We start from the raw sequence: 19,561 nt of genomic DNA on the forward strand, positions 1-19,561 counted from the left end.
AAAAAAAAACTAGTAATTTGGAACCCAGGTGACAGAGAAGGTAATGGTAAAAGGATAATTAGAAATATGAGAAACTGTATAGAACAAGACAACTAGAGGGTCAAGTACAGCTCCTTAGGGAAATGTGTACATTTACTGGATGGAAGAAGAGAATAACACAGATGTTAGAATAGTACAGATATAATTTTGAAAAGCTACAGGAGTTACCAGATAAGGCTGAGAAAGATCATCAGACTTGGTGACCTCTTGACATTTGGGAGACTGACTTCTCCAGAGTGATGAGGGTGAAAGTACTCTGAACTCTTTGAATTATTTCATTTATCTTTAGTATTAAATCTCATTTTTGCAAACCTATGAGTTATGTATGATACAGGAGACAAATCAGTTAACTAGAATGCGTAATTGACTACAGTTTTCTCTCAATATCCTGGGGACAGGCAAGTTGATTCCAGGAACCCTCCCAGATACCAAAATCCATGGATACTCAAGTCCCTTACATAAAATGGCATAGTATATAGCCTACATGTATCCTTCTGTGTACTTTAAATCATCTCTAGATTACTTATAATACCTAATACAATACAGATGCCATTAAATGGTTGTTATACTGTATATTTTTTTAATTGTTTTGGTTTGTTTGTTTTGTGAATATTTTCAGTCTCTGGTTGGTTGAATCCAGAGATGCGGAATCTGCAGCTACCAAGGGTCAACTCTGTATACCTGACACTGTAACAGAAACAATGCTTTCATTCATCCAGAATTTTACTGGTTATTGCCATTCTTGTTCATTTAGACTAGACTTCCACTCAATTAGTAATAAACTGGTCACTGACACTCAAACCCTAGCATCACCCAGTATACTCATATAACAAACCTGTACATATACCCGCAAATCTAAAAAACAAGACAAAACAAAAGTAATAAACTGGTAATATTTTACAGTGGAACAAGTGTTAACCTCTGTGCCTATAAAAGTTTAATACTGTTTTCATCTTAAACCCAAATCAAACATGAAAGCTAGAAATTGTGAATTTTGTTGGAATTGATTGGTAATTTGTTTCCTAATTACCCAATATCTCAAGAGAGCTATACCTACGAATTAATATTGATATTAGCAATGTATTCATTTTCTGTTATAGAATTTCTTTATAATGAGTTTGTCTTTATTTAAAGTTTTCAGCAGTAAACCATGATATATTCCTTTCTAACTTATATTTTTCAAATTTTTATCAATTGGCGTAACAATACCTTATTATTAGGGTTTGTTAGTTTTAAAAGTAATGAGGGTTATTTAAAAACCTAGGAAACATTATCGAGTGTCTTTTTTTATTTTTTTGAATAGGCTCATCTTCAAGTGGATCTAATCTGGTTAAGATTCCTACACAAAAAAGAACTCGGAGAAAACTAATGCCAACTCCCTTGAAAGGACAGCATACTCTAAAGTCTCCACCATCTCAAAGTGTGCAGCTCAATGATTCTCTTAGCAAAGAACTTCAGCCTATTGTGTATACACCAGACGACTGTAGAAAAGCTTTTCAAAATCCGTCTACAGTAACCTTAATGAAACCATCATCATTTACTACAAGTTTTCAGACTATCAGCTCAAACATAAGCAGTGATAATTCTCTGAAAATGTTGTGTGAAGTAGCTATCCCTCGTAACAGAGGGAAAGAATGTGGACAGGAGGACTTGGACTCTACATTTACTATATGTGAAGACATCAAGAGCTTGAAGTGTAAATTAGCCGAACAAGAATCACTACCAAATGATAACAAAGACATTTTACAACGGTACAAAAAAATAATATTTGCCAATTCTTTTTTTTTAAACATAGACTTTCAACTATTAGTTGAGGTTTATTTCATAAACCAAATGTGCTGTTTTGATTATAAAACAATCTGTTTTACTTTCATTAAATTTTAATTATCTTTCTCTCTGAATATTAATTCACTAACAAAATATTTTAAAGTCTTAAATTTGATATCTTAAGTCAGTTGACCCTCTTTAGTCTAGGAGAGACCTTGAGATATATTTAGTTCGTTCTTCTTACTCTGAAGTTGGATTATACAAGCTATTGTTGGGGGCTTATCATGTTTATTATTCATTAATATTTTCACTGAAGGAAATTTCACACTTTCTATTGATGTTTAGCAAACCTCAACTTACTCTGAAATGGTCATACCCCTAAAATATGGTTGAATGTGTGTCATCCAAGCAAACATATCCTTCTCACTTTATCTGCATAATCATACCCAATCTAAATATGGAAAGAAAAATACCTTCACTGTTCTATGCCATTGGGAATGCAGAAATTTCTCGATAGCAACTTTACCTATGTTATAAAGAGAAAAGAATACCCCAGGGCAAGCAACGGAATCTTTACAGTATAGCAGAATGTTTTTCTTTATATATATACCAAATGGTTTTCTAATTATGGACACATTTGCTTCCTTTTCTCTTCATAGTTTAAATAAAAATTATTATTTTTTATTTGTCACTATTTAATATACAGGCTTGACCCTTCTTCGTTCTCAACTAAGCATTCTCTGCCTGTACCAAGCATGGTGCCATCCTACATGGCAATGACTACTGCTGCCAAAAGGAAACGGAAATTAACAAGGTATGATTAAACATAAACTGGTTTGGTTCTATAGTTATATAAGATAATCTTTATGTTATATTCTCTTGCTTCTTTATTTTTTGTAATTAGACTCTCAATTCATGTTTAAGCATACTTAGGATAAATTGCTCTGAATGGGGTACTGGATTTATATTATCAAAGGGAGATCTTGAAAAACTCAAGTATTTCACTTGATATGTATATAAAATATTTCATATTTCAGACTTTTAAAAATAAATTGAAAAGTTTTCTGTCAAAAACTACTTAATTTTAACTTTTCTGGGGTGACAATTTTTACTTATTTCGTTATTTCTACTTATTTCATTATCCTTTTTAAACATTACCAAATTTTTCCATCATAGAATTATGTTATTTTAATGGATTATGATATATGACTAATTTATAATGAGTGAAGAGACTTTTATTTCTGCCTAAGACAGTGTAGCTTGTATCAGACCAAGCTATCCATCAAGAACAGTTGTAAAAAGTGCATAAAATAGAACCAACAGCTGCATGAAGGCAATGTAGAACAACCATGATAGCCAGGATTGAGAGCCTGAGATCCCAGAGAAAAGAGAAACATGCTATAGACAGCCAGACTTTCTCTGCCTGTGTTTTTTATTTAGCATTTGCCAATTTATGGCATAAGGCATAGAGGCCGAACAGAAAATGGAAACTTAGAGCTATTAGCTGTCTTACTCTGAGCTAGGGAAACAAAATTATTCTGTACAGTTTTTGTCCTCAAGGTATTCGCCAAGTTCTCAGCTTTGTGGAATGAGAGGCTAAGACACCAAGCTGAAAGTAGCTGCTAAGAGGCTAAAGTATTAAGCAGAGTTTTGATGTTCTTATGAGGCTTTCACAGAAAAATTGGAGTTCAGGGACCACCATGAAGAAAAGGCCCTGTTAAACACATCAGGATTTTATTTGAGATCCCTGAAGGGTGTTTCACTAGGAGTAGGGCAACCTAGTAATAGGCCAGTTCTTGAAAGTCTGAATCAGACCTTAGACCAACTTAATTCTTGATTGGATCAAGGTGATTTGTCTTTGCTCTGCTTCAATGTTTGGCACTTACACAAAAATTACAAAGTATGCCAGGAGACAGGACCAAATGACTAAAAATTAAGAGAAAAAAAAAATCACAGGAGCAGTGATTCATATGTGAGGCAGATATTGGGATTATCAAATAGGAATTTAGAAATTTTAACTGTAATAATTTCAACAAATAGATACTTGCCCAAAGAACTGGATTCTATTAAAATTAATTAAATGGATATTCTAGAACTGAAAATATAGAATTACTGAGATGAAGAACTCAATAAATCACTTCAGCAGATTAGGTACAGCAGAAGAGAGTATTAGTGAACTGAAAGATAGATTTGTTTTTTATTTTTTATTTTTGTGGGTATGTAGTAGGTGTATATATTATGGGGCACATGGGATATTTTGTTACAAGCATACAATGTGTAATAATCACATCAGTGTAAATGGAGTATCCATCCATTTATCCTTTGTGTTATAAACAATCTAATTATACTCTTAGTTACTTTTTAAATGTACAATACATTATTGTTGACTGTAGTTACCCTGTTGTGCTATCAAATACTAGATCTTATTCATTATATTTAGATTAAGCATCCCCCCATTAACCATCCTCCCCAATCTCTCGAAAAACCCTTCCCAGCCTCTGGTAACCATCATTGTACTCTCTATCTCCACGAGTTCAGTTTGTTTTTTAGCTCCCCAAAATAAGTGAGAACATGTCAAGTTTATCTTTCTGTACCTGGCTTATTTCATTTAACATAGTTACCATCAGTTCCATCCATGCTGTTGCAAATGACAGGGTCTCATTCTTATTTCATGGCTGAATGGTACTCCATTGTATATACGTACCATATTTTCTTTATTCATCTGTTGATTGGCACTTAGGTTGCTTCCAAATCTTGGCTATTGTGAGTAGTGTTGCAATAAACATGGTAGTGCAGATATCTCTTCAATATACTGATTTCCTTTCATTTTGGCATGTATCTAGCAGGGGCATTGCTGGATCATATGGTAGAACTATTTTTAGTTTTTTGAGGACTCTTCAAACTTTTCTTTATAGTGGTTGTACTAATTTACATCCGCATGAACAGTATACAAGTGTTCCCTTTTCTCCATATCCTTCCCAGTGTTTGTTGTTGCCTGTCTTTTGGAAAAAAAGCCATTTTAACGGGGGTGAGATGATATCTCATTGTAGTTTTGATTTACATTTTTCTGATAATCAGTGATGTTGAGTACCTTTTCATATGCTTCTTTGCCATTTATATGTCTTCTTTTGAGAACTGTCTATTCATTTGTCCATTTTAAAAATCAGATCATTAGATTTTTTCCTAGAATTGTTTGAGCTCCTTATGTATTATGGTTATTAATCCCTTGTCAGATAGATAGTTTGCAGGTATTTTCTCTAATTCTGTGGGTTGTCTCTTCACTTTATTGTTTCCTTTGCTTTACAGACGCTTTTTAACTTGATGTGATCCCATTTATCCATTTTTGCTTTGGTTCCCTGTGTGGGGTATTACTCAAGAAATCTTTGTCCAGTCCAGTGTCCTGGAGAGTTTCCCCAATGTTTTCTTTTAGCAGTTTCATAGTTTGAGGTCTTAGATTTAAATTTTTATCCATTTCGATTTGATTTCTGTATATTGCAAGAGATAAGGATCTAGCTTCATTCTTCTGCATATGGATAAACAGTTTTTCCAGCACTGTTTATTGAAGGGACTATCTTTTCCCCAATGAATGTTCTTGGCAACTTTGTCAAAAATGAGTTTATTGTAAATGTATGGATTTATTTTGGGGCTCTCTATTCTGTTCCACTGGTCTGTGTGTCTGGTTTTATGCCAGTCCTGTGCTGTTTTGGTTACCATAGCTCTGTAGTGTAATTTGAAGTCAGGTAATGTGATTCCTCCAGTTTTGATCTTTTTGCTCAGGATAGCTTTGGCTATTCTGGGTCTTCTGTGGTTCCATATAAATTTTAGGATTGTTTTTTCTATTTCTGTGAAGAATGTCATTGGTATTTTGATAGGGATTGCATTGATTCTGTGGACCACTGTGAGTAGCATCGACATTTTAACAATATTGATTCTTCCAATCCATGAACATGGAATATCTTTCCATTTTTTTGTATCCTCTTTAATTTCTTACATCAATGTTTTATAGTTTTCATCATGGAGCTCTTTTACTTCTTTGGTTAACTCCTACTTATTTTATTTTTAGCTTTTGTAAAGGGGATTACTTTTTTTTTCAAATTATTTCACTGTATATAGATATGCTACTGATTTTTGTATATTGATTTTGTATTCTGGAACTCTACTGAATTTGTTTCTGGGTTCTCATAGTTTTTTGGTGGAGTCTAGGTTTTTCTTATCATAATAAGATCATGTCATCTGCAAACAAGGATAATTTGACTTCTTCCTTTCCAATTTGGTGTTCTTTCTTTTCTTTCTCTTGTCTGATTGTTCTACTTAGGACTTCCAGTACTATGTTAAATAATAAATACTGGTGAAAGTGGGCATCCTTGTCATGTTCCACAACTTAGAGAAAAGGATTTCAGATTTTCTGCATTCAGGATAGTATCTGTGTGTCTGTCATGTATGGCTTTTATTGTGTTGAGATATGTTCCTTCTATACCCAGTTTTTTGAGAGTTTTTTTTTTTTTATGCTTTAAGCTCTAAGGTACATGTGCACAACGTGCAGGTTTGTTACATATGTATACATGTGCCATGTTGGTATACTGCACCCATTAACTCGTCATTTACATTGGGTATATCTCCTAATGCTTTCCCTCCCTGCTCCCCCCACCCCACGACAGGCCCTGGTGTGTGATGTTCCCCTTCCTGTGTACATGTGTTCTCCTTGTTCAGCTCCCACTATGAGTGAGAACATGCAGTGTTTGGTTTTTTGTCCTTGCGATAGTTTGCTGAGAATGATGGTTTCCAGCTTCATCCTGTCCCTACGAAGGACATGAACTCATCCTTTTTTATGGCTGCATAGTATTCCATGGTGTATATGTGCCACATCTTCTTAATCCAGTCTATCATTGATGAACATTTGGGTTGGTTCCAAGTCTTTGCTATTGTGAATAGTGCCGCAATAAACATACGTGTGCATGTGTCTTTATAGCAGCATGATTTATAATACTTTGGGTGTATACCCAGTAATGAGATGGCTGGGTCAAATGGTATTTCTAGTTCTAGATCCTTGAGGAATCGCCACATCGTCTTCCACAATGGGAACTAGTTTACAGTCCCACCAACAGTGTAAAAGTGTTCCTATTTCTCCACATCCTCTCCAGCACCTGTTCTTTCCTGACTTTTTAATGATCGCCATTCTAACTGGTGTGAGATGGTATCTCATTGTGGTTTTGATTTACATTTCTCTGATGGCCAGTGATGATGAGCATTTTTTCATGTGTCTTTTGGCTGCATAAATGTCTTCTTTTGAGAAGTGTCTGTTCATATCGTTCGCCCACTTTTTGACGGGATTGTTTGTTTTTTTCTTTTAAATTTGTTTGAGTTCTTTGTGGATTCTGGATATTAGCCCTTTGTCAGATGAGTAGATTGCAAAGATTTTCTCCCATTCTGTAGATTGCCTGTCCACTCTGATGGTAGTTTCTTTTGCCGTGCAGAAGCTGTTTAGTTTAATTAGATCCCATTTGTCAATTTTGGCTTTTGTTGCCATTGCTTTTGGTGTTTTAGACATGAAGTCCTTACCCATGCCTATGTACTGAATGGTATTGCCTAGGTTTTCTTCTGGGGTTTTTATGGTTTTAGGTCTAACATTTAAGTCTTTAATCCATCCTGAATTAATTTTTCTATAAGGTATAAGGAAGGGATCCAGTTTCAGCTTTCCACATATGGCTAGCCAGTTTTCTCCACACCATTTATTAAATAGGGAATCCTTTCCCCATTTCTTGTTTTTGTCAGGTTTGTCAAAGATCAGATGGTTGTAGATGTGTGGTATTATTTCTGAGGGCTCTGTTCTGTTCCATTGGTCTATATCTCTGTTTTGGTACCAGTACCTTGCTGTTTTGGTTACTGTAGCCTTGTAGTATAGTTTGAAGTCAGGTAGTGTGATGCCTCCAGCTTTGTTCTTTTGCCTTAGGATTGTATTGGCAATGTAGGCTCTTTTTTGGTTCCATATGAACTTTAAAGTAGTTTTTTCCAATTCTGTGAAGAAAGTCATTGGTAGCTTGATGGGGATGGCATTGAATCTATAAATTACCTTGGGCAGTATGGCCATTTTCACGATATTGACTCTTCCTACCCATGAGCATGGAATGGTCTTCCATTTGTTTGTGTCCTTTTTTATTTCGTTGAGCAGTGGTTTGTAGTTCTCCTTGAAGAGGTCCCTCACATCCCTTGTAAGTTGGATTCCTAAGTATTTTATTCTCTTTGAAGCAATTGTGAATGGGAGTTCACTCATGATTTGGCTCTCTGTTTGTCTGTTATTGGTGTATAAGAATGCTTGTGATTTTTGCACATTGATTTTGTATCCTGAGACTTTACTGAAGTTGCTTATCAGCTTCAGGAGATTTTGGGCCGAGAGGATGGGGTTTTCTAAATACACAATCATGTCATCTGCAAACGGGAACAATTTGACTTCCTCTTTTCCTAATTGAATACTCTTTATTTCTTTCTCCTGCCTGATTGCCCTGGTGAGAACTTCCAACACTATGTTGAATAGGAGTGGTGAGAGAGGGCATCCCTGTTTTGTGCCGGTTTTCAAAGGGAATGCTTCCAGTTTTTGCCCATTCAGTATGATATTGGTTGTGGGTTTGTCATAAATAGCTCTTATTATTTTGAGATATGTCCCATCAATACCTAATTTATTGAGAGTTTTTAGCATGAAGGGCTTTTGAATTTTCTGAAAGGCCTTGTCTGTGTCTATTGAGATAATCATGTGGTTTTTGTCTTTGGTTCTGTTTATATGCTGGATTACATTTATTGATTTGTATTATGTTGAACCAGCCTTAAATCCCAGGGATGAAGCCCACTTGATCATGGTGGATAAGCTTTTTGATGTGCTGCTGGATTCGGTTTGCCAGTATTTTATTGAGGATTTTTGCATCAATGTTCTTCAGGGATATTGGTCTAAAATTCTCTTTTTTTGTTGTGTCTCTGCCAGGCTTTGGTATCAGGAAGATGCTGGCCTCATAAAATGAGTTAGGGAGGATTCCCTCTTTTTCTGTCGATTGGAATAGTTTCAGAAGAAATGGTACCAGCTCCTCTTTGTACCTCTGGTAGAATTTGGCTGTGAATCCGTCTGGTCATGGAATTTTTTTGGTTGGTAGGCTATTAATTATTGCCTCAATTTCAGAGCCTGTTATTGGTCTATTCAGAGATTCAACTTCTTCCTGGTTTAGTCTTGGGAGGGTGTATGTGTCCAGGAATTTATCCATTTCTTCTAGATTTTCTAGTTTATTTGCGTAGAGGTGTTTATAGTATTCTCTGATGGTAGTTTGTATTTCTGTGGGATTGATGGTGATATTCCCTTTATCTTTTTTTATTGTGCCTATTTGATTCTTCTCTCTTTTTCTCTCTATTAGTCTTGCTAGCAGTCTATCAATTTTGTTGATCTTTTCAAAAAACCAGCTCCTGGATTCATTGATTTTTTTTGAAGGGTTTTTTGTGTATCTGTCTCCTTCAATTCTGCTGTGATCTTAGTTATTTCTTGCCTTCTGCTAGCTTTTGAATGTGTTTGCTCTTGCTTCTCTAGATCTTTTAACTGGGATGTTAGGGTGTCAATTTTAGATCTTTCCTGCTTTCTCTTGTGGGCATTTAGTGCTATAAATTTCCCTCTACACACTGCTTTGAATGTGTCCCAGAGATTCTGGTATGTTGTGTCTTTGTTCTCATTGGTTTCAAAGAACATCTTTATTTCTCCCTTCATTTCGTTTTATACCCAGTAGTCATTCAGGAGCAGGTTCAGTTTCCACATAGTTGAGTGGTTTTAAGTGAGTTTCTTAATCCTGAGTTCTAGTTCGATTGCACTGTGTTCTGAGAGACAGTTTGTTCTAATTTCTGTTCTTTTACATTTGCTGAGGAGTGCTTTACTTCCAACTCTGTGGTCAGTTTTGGAATAAGTGCAGTGTGGTGCTGAAAAGAATGTATATTCTGTTGATTTTGGGTGGAGAGTTCTGTAGATGTCTATTAAGTCTGCTTGGTGAGAGTTTTTATCATAAAGGGATGTTGAATTTCATCAAATGCTTTTTCAGCATCAACTGAAATGATCATATGGTTTTTGTTCTTCATTCTGTTGATATGATGTATCACATTGGTTAATTTGCATATGTTGAACCATCTTGCATCCCTGGGATAAATCCCACTTGGCCGTGATGAATGATCTTTCAGGTTTGTTATTGGATTCAGTTTGCTAGTATTTTGTTAAGGATTGTGCGTGTGTTCATCAGGGATATTGGCCTGGAGTTTTCTTATTTTGATGTGTCCTTTTCTGGTTTTGGTATCACAGTAATACTGGCCTCATACAATGATTTTGGAAGTATTCCTTCCAACTCTGTTTTTCAGAATAGTTTGAGTAAGATTGGTATTGGTTCTTTTTTAAATGTTTGGTAAAAATCAGCAGTGAAGCCATCAAATTCCAAGCTTTCCTTGCTGGGAGACTTTATTACGACTTTGATTTTGTTACTTATTATTCATCTGTTCAGGTTTTGGAATTTTTTCTGAAAGATAGACTGGTAGGAAAGTATCCAAACTGATGTGCAGTATGATAAAAATATGGGAAGAAGTGAAACAGACATGAGACACAATTTTTAAAAATCTAGAATACATGTGTTTTGTGTCTCAGAAGGGAATGAGAGAAAGAATAGGAAAAAATAATATTTGAGATGATGGCTAATATTTATTCAAAACTAACAAAAGACATAAAACCATGGATTTGAGAAGCACTGCAAACCAAAAGCAGGGTTAATATAAAGAGAAACATACCTAGGTATATAGTAGTAAAACAACTAAAAACTAAAGATAAGGAAAAATCTTTTTTTTTTTTTTTTTTTTTTGATACGGAGTCTGGCTGTCGCCCAGGCTGGAGTGCAGTGGCGCGATCTCGGCTCACTGCGGGCTCCGCCCGGCGGCATTCACACCATTCTCCTGCCTCAGCCTCCCAAGTAGCTGGGACTACAGGCCCCCGCCACCTCGCCTGGCAAATTTTTTGTATTTTTAGTAGAGATGGGGTTTCACTGTGTGAGCCAGGGAAAAATCTTTAATATGTTGAGTTATATGACTAGAAGTTCATGATACATTCTTTATATCCTATAAATTGAATGCAATGACAAATATACTGAATAAATATAAAATGGATCTGACTTCCTCTACCTCTTTTTCTTTGCTTTGTGATTATGGAGAGAAAAGTTTATAGAAGACCTTAAAATGACTCTTTTTAAATGTATTTTCCACCAGGAGCCTGTTGTCATTTAAGTAAAGGAAAGGAATGTACAAGTAGCCTACTTATTTGTGCTACATAGAGTATCTTCTCATAAGAGAATTTAATATCTGTCTTTGTCCCTCGTAAACAAAGTATAACAGAGACTTGGAATGTGTAAATTTAAAATTTATGGATTTTTCCTAAATGTCTCATCTATGACATTTAAAATTTTGTATTTGCTAAGGTACAAATTTGATTTGTACAATTATTCTGGTTTATACACAGAAGTCAGTCACTTTATGAGTGAGCCTAGCTAACCACAATCATGTTTCGTCTACTTTTATCACTAATTTGCATAGTGTCAGTTTTGTCATTTGTTCCATTAATTAATTTTAGTGAGTTTTCTTGTCCGTCACTGGTAGTATGTTGTGTTTACTAAGATGTCGCAAATGTTTATAGATAAGAATAATTTTTAAATGTGCACTCAGCTATTATAAAATCAAATGGTTTTTCGGGAAATGTCCAGGTATGTGAATTGTGTATTTGGAGTGATTTTAGATAAGTTAAAGGGCTTCCACATGAACAACTAATATTGTGAAATAATATTAAAGGACATGTAAAGAAAGTAACTTGATTTCTTATAGCCCATTAATTGTTCTATTACATTCCCTCTGGTACCAGTAATTAGATCCTGCCATTAACTAAGGTTAAAAGAGATTAATGCTAGAAATGTACATGATTACTTTTTTTAATCTTCCTTTTCCCCAATTAAAGTTACATGAGCTTCAGAGTAATAAACTGTGGTATTTTCCATTTAGCAGCTTTATATACATATTTAGTTGTGTATATATTCTAATATAGTCTTAAAAATAAAGAAGGGGAAGCTCTCTATATATGTATTTCATTTATTTTGCATAAAATAGCATTAGAGTTCGAAAGCACTGGATATTCCAAAACCTACCCAACAGATTTGTTTAAATTATTGAAAATATTAGATTTTTAATCTTAACAATTTAATATTTCTGTAGCAGGCTATTTTACGAAATTCATTAGCCTATCAAACATTTAAATATAATACATACATAATGTTATCTTTTACTTCTCAATTATATTAATCAGAGTTTTGGATTGTTTGTTTTGTATTTATTTGGTTGATTGGTTTTTTGTTTGTCCACAATCTTCTGAGCACCCCAAAGCAGTTTCATACTTGTCATGCATTTTTATTTTGTTTTGAAAGATGTCTAATTATTTCAACTAGAAATTATTTCAGTTAAAATAGTATAAGAGTAGAAACCTTCTACCTATATAAGGGAGCAAAATGTTAATTCTTAACTTTATAGTTATAGGAATATATTTTGCGCACAACTAGAAGTGTCTTTGGATTTCTCAGTATAGCCTTTAACATCTTTTGAACTTGCACTCAATCAGTTTTAAGTCTTTGTAGTTTATGACCTACAACATAAATGTTAAACATTTCATCAGTGGACTATTTAACTAAATCGTAAAAATGTTTGAGTATATTTTACTTTTATATAAATACGTAATTTATTAGGGTTGGATTTGATTTCTAGAAATATGAGTTCTAATCAAGTAGCTTTATTCAAAAGCCCAATTTTCAAGAAAGAACATGCTATGAGTAAAAAGTAGGCTCCTGGAACTAGCCATAGTGAATAATTATACTATGAAATAATAAAGACAACTTTGGGATAAATTTAAGAAAAAACAATGTTTTATCAAAAGTAACTAATAACATTGATCTTTATATTTGAAAAAATAAAATCACCAAATGATCAAAAAAGAATTTCTGTCTTGGACAGCTGATATATACAAAAGCGTGTTTAATATTCAAAACAGAATCATAGTAATTTATCACCATTTAAGAAGTGGGGACTACTGTAGTTCATATATTATTTGTGCATACAAGTTTGTGATTTTATCTTCTTAAACTGTGTCTTTTTCATTACTTCCACTGAGTAGTCACCCCTTATTCAAGTTTTGCTTTCTGTGGTTTCAGTTACCCATGGTCAACTGCGGTTCAAAAATAGGCGATTGCAGTACAATAAGATATTTTAAGAGAGAGAGAGACCACATTCACATAACCTTATAATAATTATAATTATAATTGCTATATTTTATTATTATTGTTAATCTCTTACTGTGCCTAATTTATAATTTAAACTTTATCATAGATATGTGTAGGAGAATACGTAGTATATATGCGGTTTGATACTATCCTCGGTTGCAGGTATCCACTGGCGATCTTAGAAGATATCCCCCCACCGTCGATAAGGGGGATTACTATATAGTATCTTTATTAGCCAGAATTTCCCTAAACTTAGGTCGTTTGAATCAGCATGGAAGGATGTTCTTCTTCCATCCAATCCCCAATCCTACCTGTTAAAAATTGATCCTCTTTAGGACTAGGAAGGATTGCTGTTTTTCAGGGCCCAGATCAAATTCATTGCATCCACAAAATTTTCCATTATTCTTTCTTACTCTACACTCAAGAATCTATAGCTCCTTGTATTATGAAAACCTTGGCACTATATTTTTACTTTACGTTATATTATTTTACGTATTTATCTTATTTTTTTCTCATCTCCACTGTATGTCTATAAGTTTTTAGGACAGGGATTTTTGTGCCTCATTTATTTGTATATCCTGTAACACAAGGCCATAATAGGTGTTTACTAATATGTCAACTCAAATTGATTAAGAAATTTGAACCATCAGCAGTTTAAGACTGATTAAATTTTTTGAAGCTAAAGCAAATGAAAACAGGTCATTCTTTTTATTTCAGTTTCTGTGATTGTAATAATTAGAGATTTTTATTGTTACCCGGCTTTCATTTTAAAACAAGGTTTTTCAAACAATCTCACTTGTTTATACCTTTCAGATTAGGGTTCTTGGTCCAAATTTGTAACATGAGCTTAGTTTTTTTTTTTTTTTTTAACCTCTTGTAACTATGTGCTACTGATCTCTGCATTTTGAATAATAGTGCTTGCTTATCTGCCAGCAAAGCACCCTGGAATCTTCTGCTACAGAATTGTAACATACACCTACAATCATAACATTCAATTTGAATGAAAATATAAAATATCCAATTTAAAATCACACACAGTTAAATTTCTCTGTGGGCCAAAAACGTATTTAGTACCTCCACTTCTGTGGGATTTCACAACTTAATATTTTTGTGTTTTATTTCTTTAATCACTGTTGCATGTAGAATATGTATTAGAACTTTGAGGTATAAAAAAAATGCTTAACTAAATTAAAAACTTTTCCCCTCAAGTTCTACATCAAACAGTTCATTAACTGCAGACGTAAATTCAGGATTTGCCAAACGTGTTCGACAAGATAATTCAAGTGATAAGCACTTACAAGAAAACAAACCAACAATGGGTATGTCTCAGCTTTTAATTTGATATTTAATTGTGTGACTATGTAACACACATATAGTACTTTACATTTTTTATTGTGTTTTCATAAGAATCTCCCTTTATTCATCACCTTTACTATGTGGTAGAACAAGTATGATTATCCACATGTTATAGATAAGGAAACTTTAAAACACAAAAGCATTTACCCAAGATCACACAGATATTATATTGGTAGAGCCAAAACTCAAGAAGCAGATCTTAAAACTCTACATTCTACACCCTTTTAGTTATCCCTACTGTCTCATAATAATTGAAATAATTGGCTAAATATATTACTTAATGTTACTAATTAAGTATATTTTACAGATAAACTATACCCACTTTAAATTTTTCTCTTAGCATAATATTTTGAATAATTTGGCCTCTAACTCAATGTGTAACTACTACACAGATTCCAGTCTGTATCTAGTTACAGTCATATTGTAATTCCCACTGGCAAGTTGGAAAAGATACTGATGGATCTTTCCCATCAGTATAAAAGATACTACATTCCATCAACCACATATGGGAGTGACATGAGTTCATGGTAACAAAACCACTTCAGTTAAACTAGTGGTATATCATGCCAGCCAGTTTCCAGGCCCCAACATCTAGACCTCTGTCTCTCTGATACTACAGTTCCTAAGACTTCATTCAGAAACTATTTATTTACTAGGCATTTACCATGTCCTGTGATGAATACAGAGAACAGTAAGACACAGTTTGATTGTTCACTATAGGAACTGATAATTATAGCAGATGCAATTTAAAGGTGTCTCATGATATAATGTTTCTAAGGATAACATGAAAGCTATTGTTAGTTTTTTTCTGTCAATGCCCTTTGATTAGAGTAATATAAAATTCCTCATTGTCAACCTATATTGGCAAATGCTTGCTTCCTGTAGTAGCCAGTGTTTACCTTAAGTTCAATGGAAATTGAAGCATCAGACAGCAAATTGAAACATCAGACAGTAAGGTAGTAAAGTACAAAATTTACCTTCATTATTTGGTTTGACATGTTGTATTTAATAATGCTTAAAAATGTGTATCTGTAGTTAGTGTAGATGTGTACTGCCCCATTGATCTTCTGAAAAAGTTCTTCAAGAATCATAATTCTATAGCCAAATAATAAATTTATAAAAACTCTCAAATTGGCCAGGCATGGTGGCTCACGCCTGTAATCCCAGCACTTTGGGAGGCTGAGGCGGGTGGATCACGACGTCAGGAGATCGAGACCATCCTGGCTAACATGGTGAAACCCCATCTCTACTAAAAAAATTACAAAAAATTAGCCGAGCGTGGTGGCAGGTGCCTGTAGTCCCAGCTACTCGGGAGGCTGAGGCAGGAGAATGGTGTGAACCCGGGAGGTGGAGCTTGCAGTGAGCCAAGATCGCACCACTGCACTCCAGCCTGGGCGACTGAGCAAAACTCCATCTCAAAAAGAAAAAAAAAAACTCTGAAATCATAGAAATTGGGTTTTTCTAATATGCTTATTATCTGAAGATACAAAAGCATCAAATATTTCATGTATAAAGAGATGTGAGTAAAAATATCTACTATGGGGAAAAAAGTGGGAGATGATACTAAACCACAATGCTTGCCAAAGAGGTATTAGTTTGTAAGGAAAGATATTTTATATACATTATAATGTTCAAGTGAAAAATGCCCAAATGCACATCAGAAAAAAGAGAATTGAGACTGCTGCCTTCCTTAGAATGTATTAAACCAGTTTTCTAACTAACAATGTACAAATAAAGAAACATAGGACCATCAGTAGGGAAAAAGGCAACTCCTGTTAACTGAGCAGTTAGAAAAATAAGAGATAGTGTTAAGCGAATATGTCCCTCTAAAACTAAAACCTAATGTGGCCAAGAAAGTGGATAAGCAATTAAACTGATCCTGAAAAAAGTCAATGGCACCCTGTTGTAACAACACTTTGTTGAGTAGAAAATGATGGTGAAAGCTAATGAAGAACCAGAAGAATGGGCATAAATAGAACATACTTGAGAGGTGGCAGTAAAAGAAAAAAGAGCTATAGGATTAAGATCAGCCCTTTAGGAAGTACTAGATGCAAAAGATAATTTTAAAATTGGAAAAATATGGAAGTTTAAATCCCTGGGGAAATATAATCCAAGGAATGAGAAAAAAATGGTGATACAACAAAGAAAATGAAGAAATGCTTGTAGAAATGGTCTTTTATTAGTCAGAAAGAAACAAAGTGAACATAGCAATTAATTCAACGACTTCACCCAACGTCTGTATGTGTGTGTGCACGCACTCACTGAAACTTTAGTTTGCAGTATGAATTTGAACAGCTTTTAAACCAAAGGTATTAATGTCTCTTTGTTGTTATATTTTAAATTATGTTAACTAACAACTACGAATTTCAAGAGTAAATTTTTCTTTCTATGGTTATAATTTTTATAAGTTGAATGATGAAAACTTTTTGAATGATACTTATGCCATATTTATGCATCTTTTTATTTCTTCTCTAGAACATAAAAGAAACATCTGTAAAATAAATCCAAGCATGGTTAGAAAATTTGGAAGAAATATTTCAAAAGGAAATATAAGATAAATCACTTCAAAACCAAGCAAAATGAAGTTGATCAAATCTGCTTTTCAAAGTTTATCAGTACCCTTTCAAAAATATATTTAAAATCTTTGAAAGAAGACTCATCTTAAAGCTAAGTTTACCCAAGTACTTTCAGCAAGCAGAAAAATGAAACTCTTTGTTTTCTTCTTTTGTATTCTAAAAAAATAAAATTTCAAAAGAAAAGGTTGTCTTTTAAGTTTTTTAAATATTTGTTGCCTTTTAAAATCCCTGAGTGTAAGTTACCATGGTGGCAGCTTAGTTTTACTATGCCACAACAAGTTGACTAGGACATTTTAGTAAATGGTAGTGAGTTAAATTATCTTTATTATTTTTTAAAAATAAGAATTTAGAAGTGGTAAAATTATGGCCCAAGATGTATTTGGTTCTCTATTATGTTTCGATACATTATTTTAATCATATGTATGACTTTCCTTTTCAAAAATACTTTAATGTACAAGTGTAAATATATGTGCCCATAAAATCATTGTAAATATTATTTGAGTAGTCATCACAAATAAAATATTGTTCCTTGCTACTTGATGTATTAAAGATGTAGATTTTAAAGTGTTTCGTTTTCTTGTCTCATTACTACATCTTACGTACTCTAAACCAGTGGTCCCCAACCTTTTTGGCACCAGGGACCGGTTTTGTGGAAGACAAAACCACAGACTGAGAGTGGGAGGTGGTTTCAGGATGATTCAAGCACATTGCTTTTATTGTGCATTTTATTTCTATAATTATTACATTATCTATTACATATATAATTAAATAATTATATAACTCACCATAATGTAGAATCATTGGGAGCCCTGAGCTTGTCTTCTTGCAACTAGACGGTCCCATCTTGGGGTAATAGGAGACAGTCACAGATCATCAGGCATTACATTCTCATAGGGAGTGTACAACTTAGATCCCTCACATGCACAGTTCACAATAGCGGTTACACTTCTGTGAGAATCTAATGCCACTGCTGATCTGATACGTGGCAGAGCTCAGGTGGTAATGCCAGCAATGGGAGCAGCCACCTACCACTCACCTCCTGCTCTGTGGCCTGGTTCCTAACAGACCACGGTTGGGAACCCCTGTTCTAAACTATTATTTTATAGAAAATGTGAATTTTGTAGATTTGTATTTCAGATAAGAGCAAGATTTGTGGCGCCAGAGCCAAGTCTGAAAATAATCCACAGGCCTCGTAATGATAATGGGAAAAGATGTTTCAGTCATTCTTGCTGCTATAGGAAGTACATGGAGCTGCAACTTAATTACACACTGTTTACTTGCCTTGCCTGTCCTGTTTGTTTGCTGAATGTAACATATTTGGCCAAATGCACCTTTAATTTTATGCAGCACAGGACCCTTCACACCAAAGCAAGCAAGCTGAAATATTTTAAGCCTTTCAGCTAATCAAGTTTTTCCACTTAAAATCTGTGAGAGAGTGTGAGAATAATCTTTGAGGTCCTTTTCAGCTCTGGCACTGGTGATTCCATATTTATAGAGCATATTCAGGATCTGTCATACAGAAAACCATCATAAACACATTTTTTTTGGTACCTTCGACATTTGGTTTTTGGTTGTGTTGCCTGTTTAACAATCACTTTCACCTCTCTATTCCTTTCAATTTTAGGTAAAAGAAATCTTTTTACCAGATAGTGATGAGTGGCTACCATGATTAATAAGTGACTAGACCTCATGGTCCTCCTTATACTAAAAGGTATGAGTGCGATTTTCTTATATACCATTTTTATCAGGTAGAGATTTGGCCTTCTATAAAAATAAAAGGGGCTTTTGTCATATAACTATATTAAAGGGAAGTTAGGGAGAATAAACCATAATGAGTCTGGAAAAAGAAAGCTATTAACTATGTGCATTTAAACTAAACCAAGAATGCTATTTGATAAGTCACTGTGAAAACATTTTTAAGTGAGCCTTATGTAAAAAATAGATCAATCATAAGTGAATATATAACTGAATTTTCAAAGTGAACATGCCCATGTAACCAGCACTCAAATGATGAAATAGAAAATTATCCGAACCTCGGAAGACTCTCTTACAACTTCTCACAGTCATCACCTCCCTCAATGGTAACAGCTATCCTAACTTCTAACACCACAGTTTAATTTTTAATTGATTCTTAATAAATTAATATATGTACTTTTAATTGGTACATAATAATTGTACATATATGAGGTACATGTGATATATTGATATATGTATACAATGTGCAATGATCAAGTCAGGATTTTAGCATATCCATCACCTCAAACCTTTATCTTTGTGTTGGTAACATCATAGATCTATTTTAACTAAAATAACTAATTTTTATTTTTAAAAAAGTGTTGTTCTAAAAAATGATGCAGAACAGTACGAAGTAAATGTGTTTCCTCCTCACCTCCTACTAATATCTTTCCCAGGTGTAACCACTGTTAATATTAGGTTGGCGCAAAAGTAATTGCGGTTTTTGCCATTGAAAGTAATGGCAAAAACTGCAATTACTTTTGCGCCAACCTAATA

General features: G+C 34.0%; 1 protein-coding gene across 4 annotated transcripts in view; it reads left to right on the forward strand.

Moving 5' to 3' along the window:
- KIF18A (kinesin family member 18A) overlaps positions 1–17,617 on the forward strand; it is an 86,032-nt gene extending 68,415 nt beyond the window's left edge. For 2 of the 4 annotated variants that reach the window (XM_032166369.2, XM_058446921.1), the window contains exons 14-17: positions 1,343–1,790; positions 2,513–2,620; positions 14,328–14,437; positions 16,950–17,520. In XM_032166369.2, coding sequence (XP_032022260.1) covers positions 1,343–1,790; positions 2,513–2,620; positions 14,328–14,437; positions 16,950–17,032 — 749 coding nt within the window. In that variant the 3' untranslated portion in view covers positions 17,033–17,520. Of the gene's footprint in view, positions 1–1,342; positions 1,791–2,512; positions 2,621–14,327; positions 14,438–16,949 lie in introns of all 4 variants that reach the window. The other 2 variants (XM_032166368.2, XM_058446922.1) reach the window with 2 other exon arrangements.
- The last annotated feature ends 1,944 nt before the right edge of the window (positions 17,618–19,561 follow it).

This window comes from Hylobates moloch, unplaced genomic scaffold (genome assembly GCF_009828535.3).
Source record: "Hylobates moloch isolate HMO894 unplaced genomic scaffold, HMol_V3 SCAFFOLD_11, whole genome shotgun sequence".
In the NCBI taxonomy this organism is placed as follows: Eukaryota; Metazoa; Chordata; class Mammalia; order Primates; family Hylobatidae; genus Hylobates; species Hylobates moloch.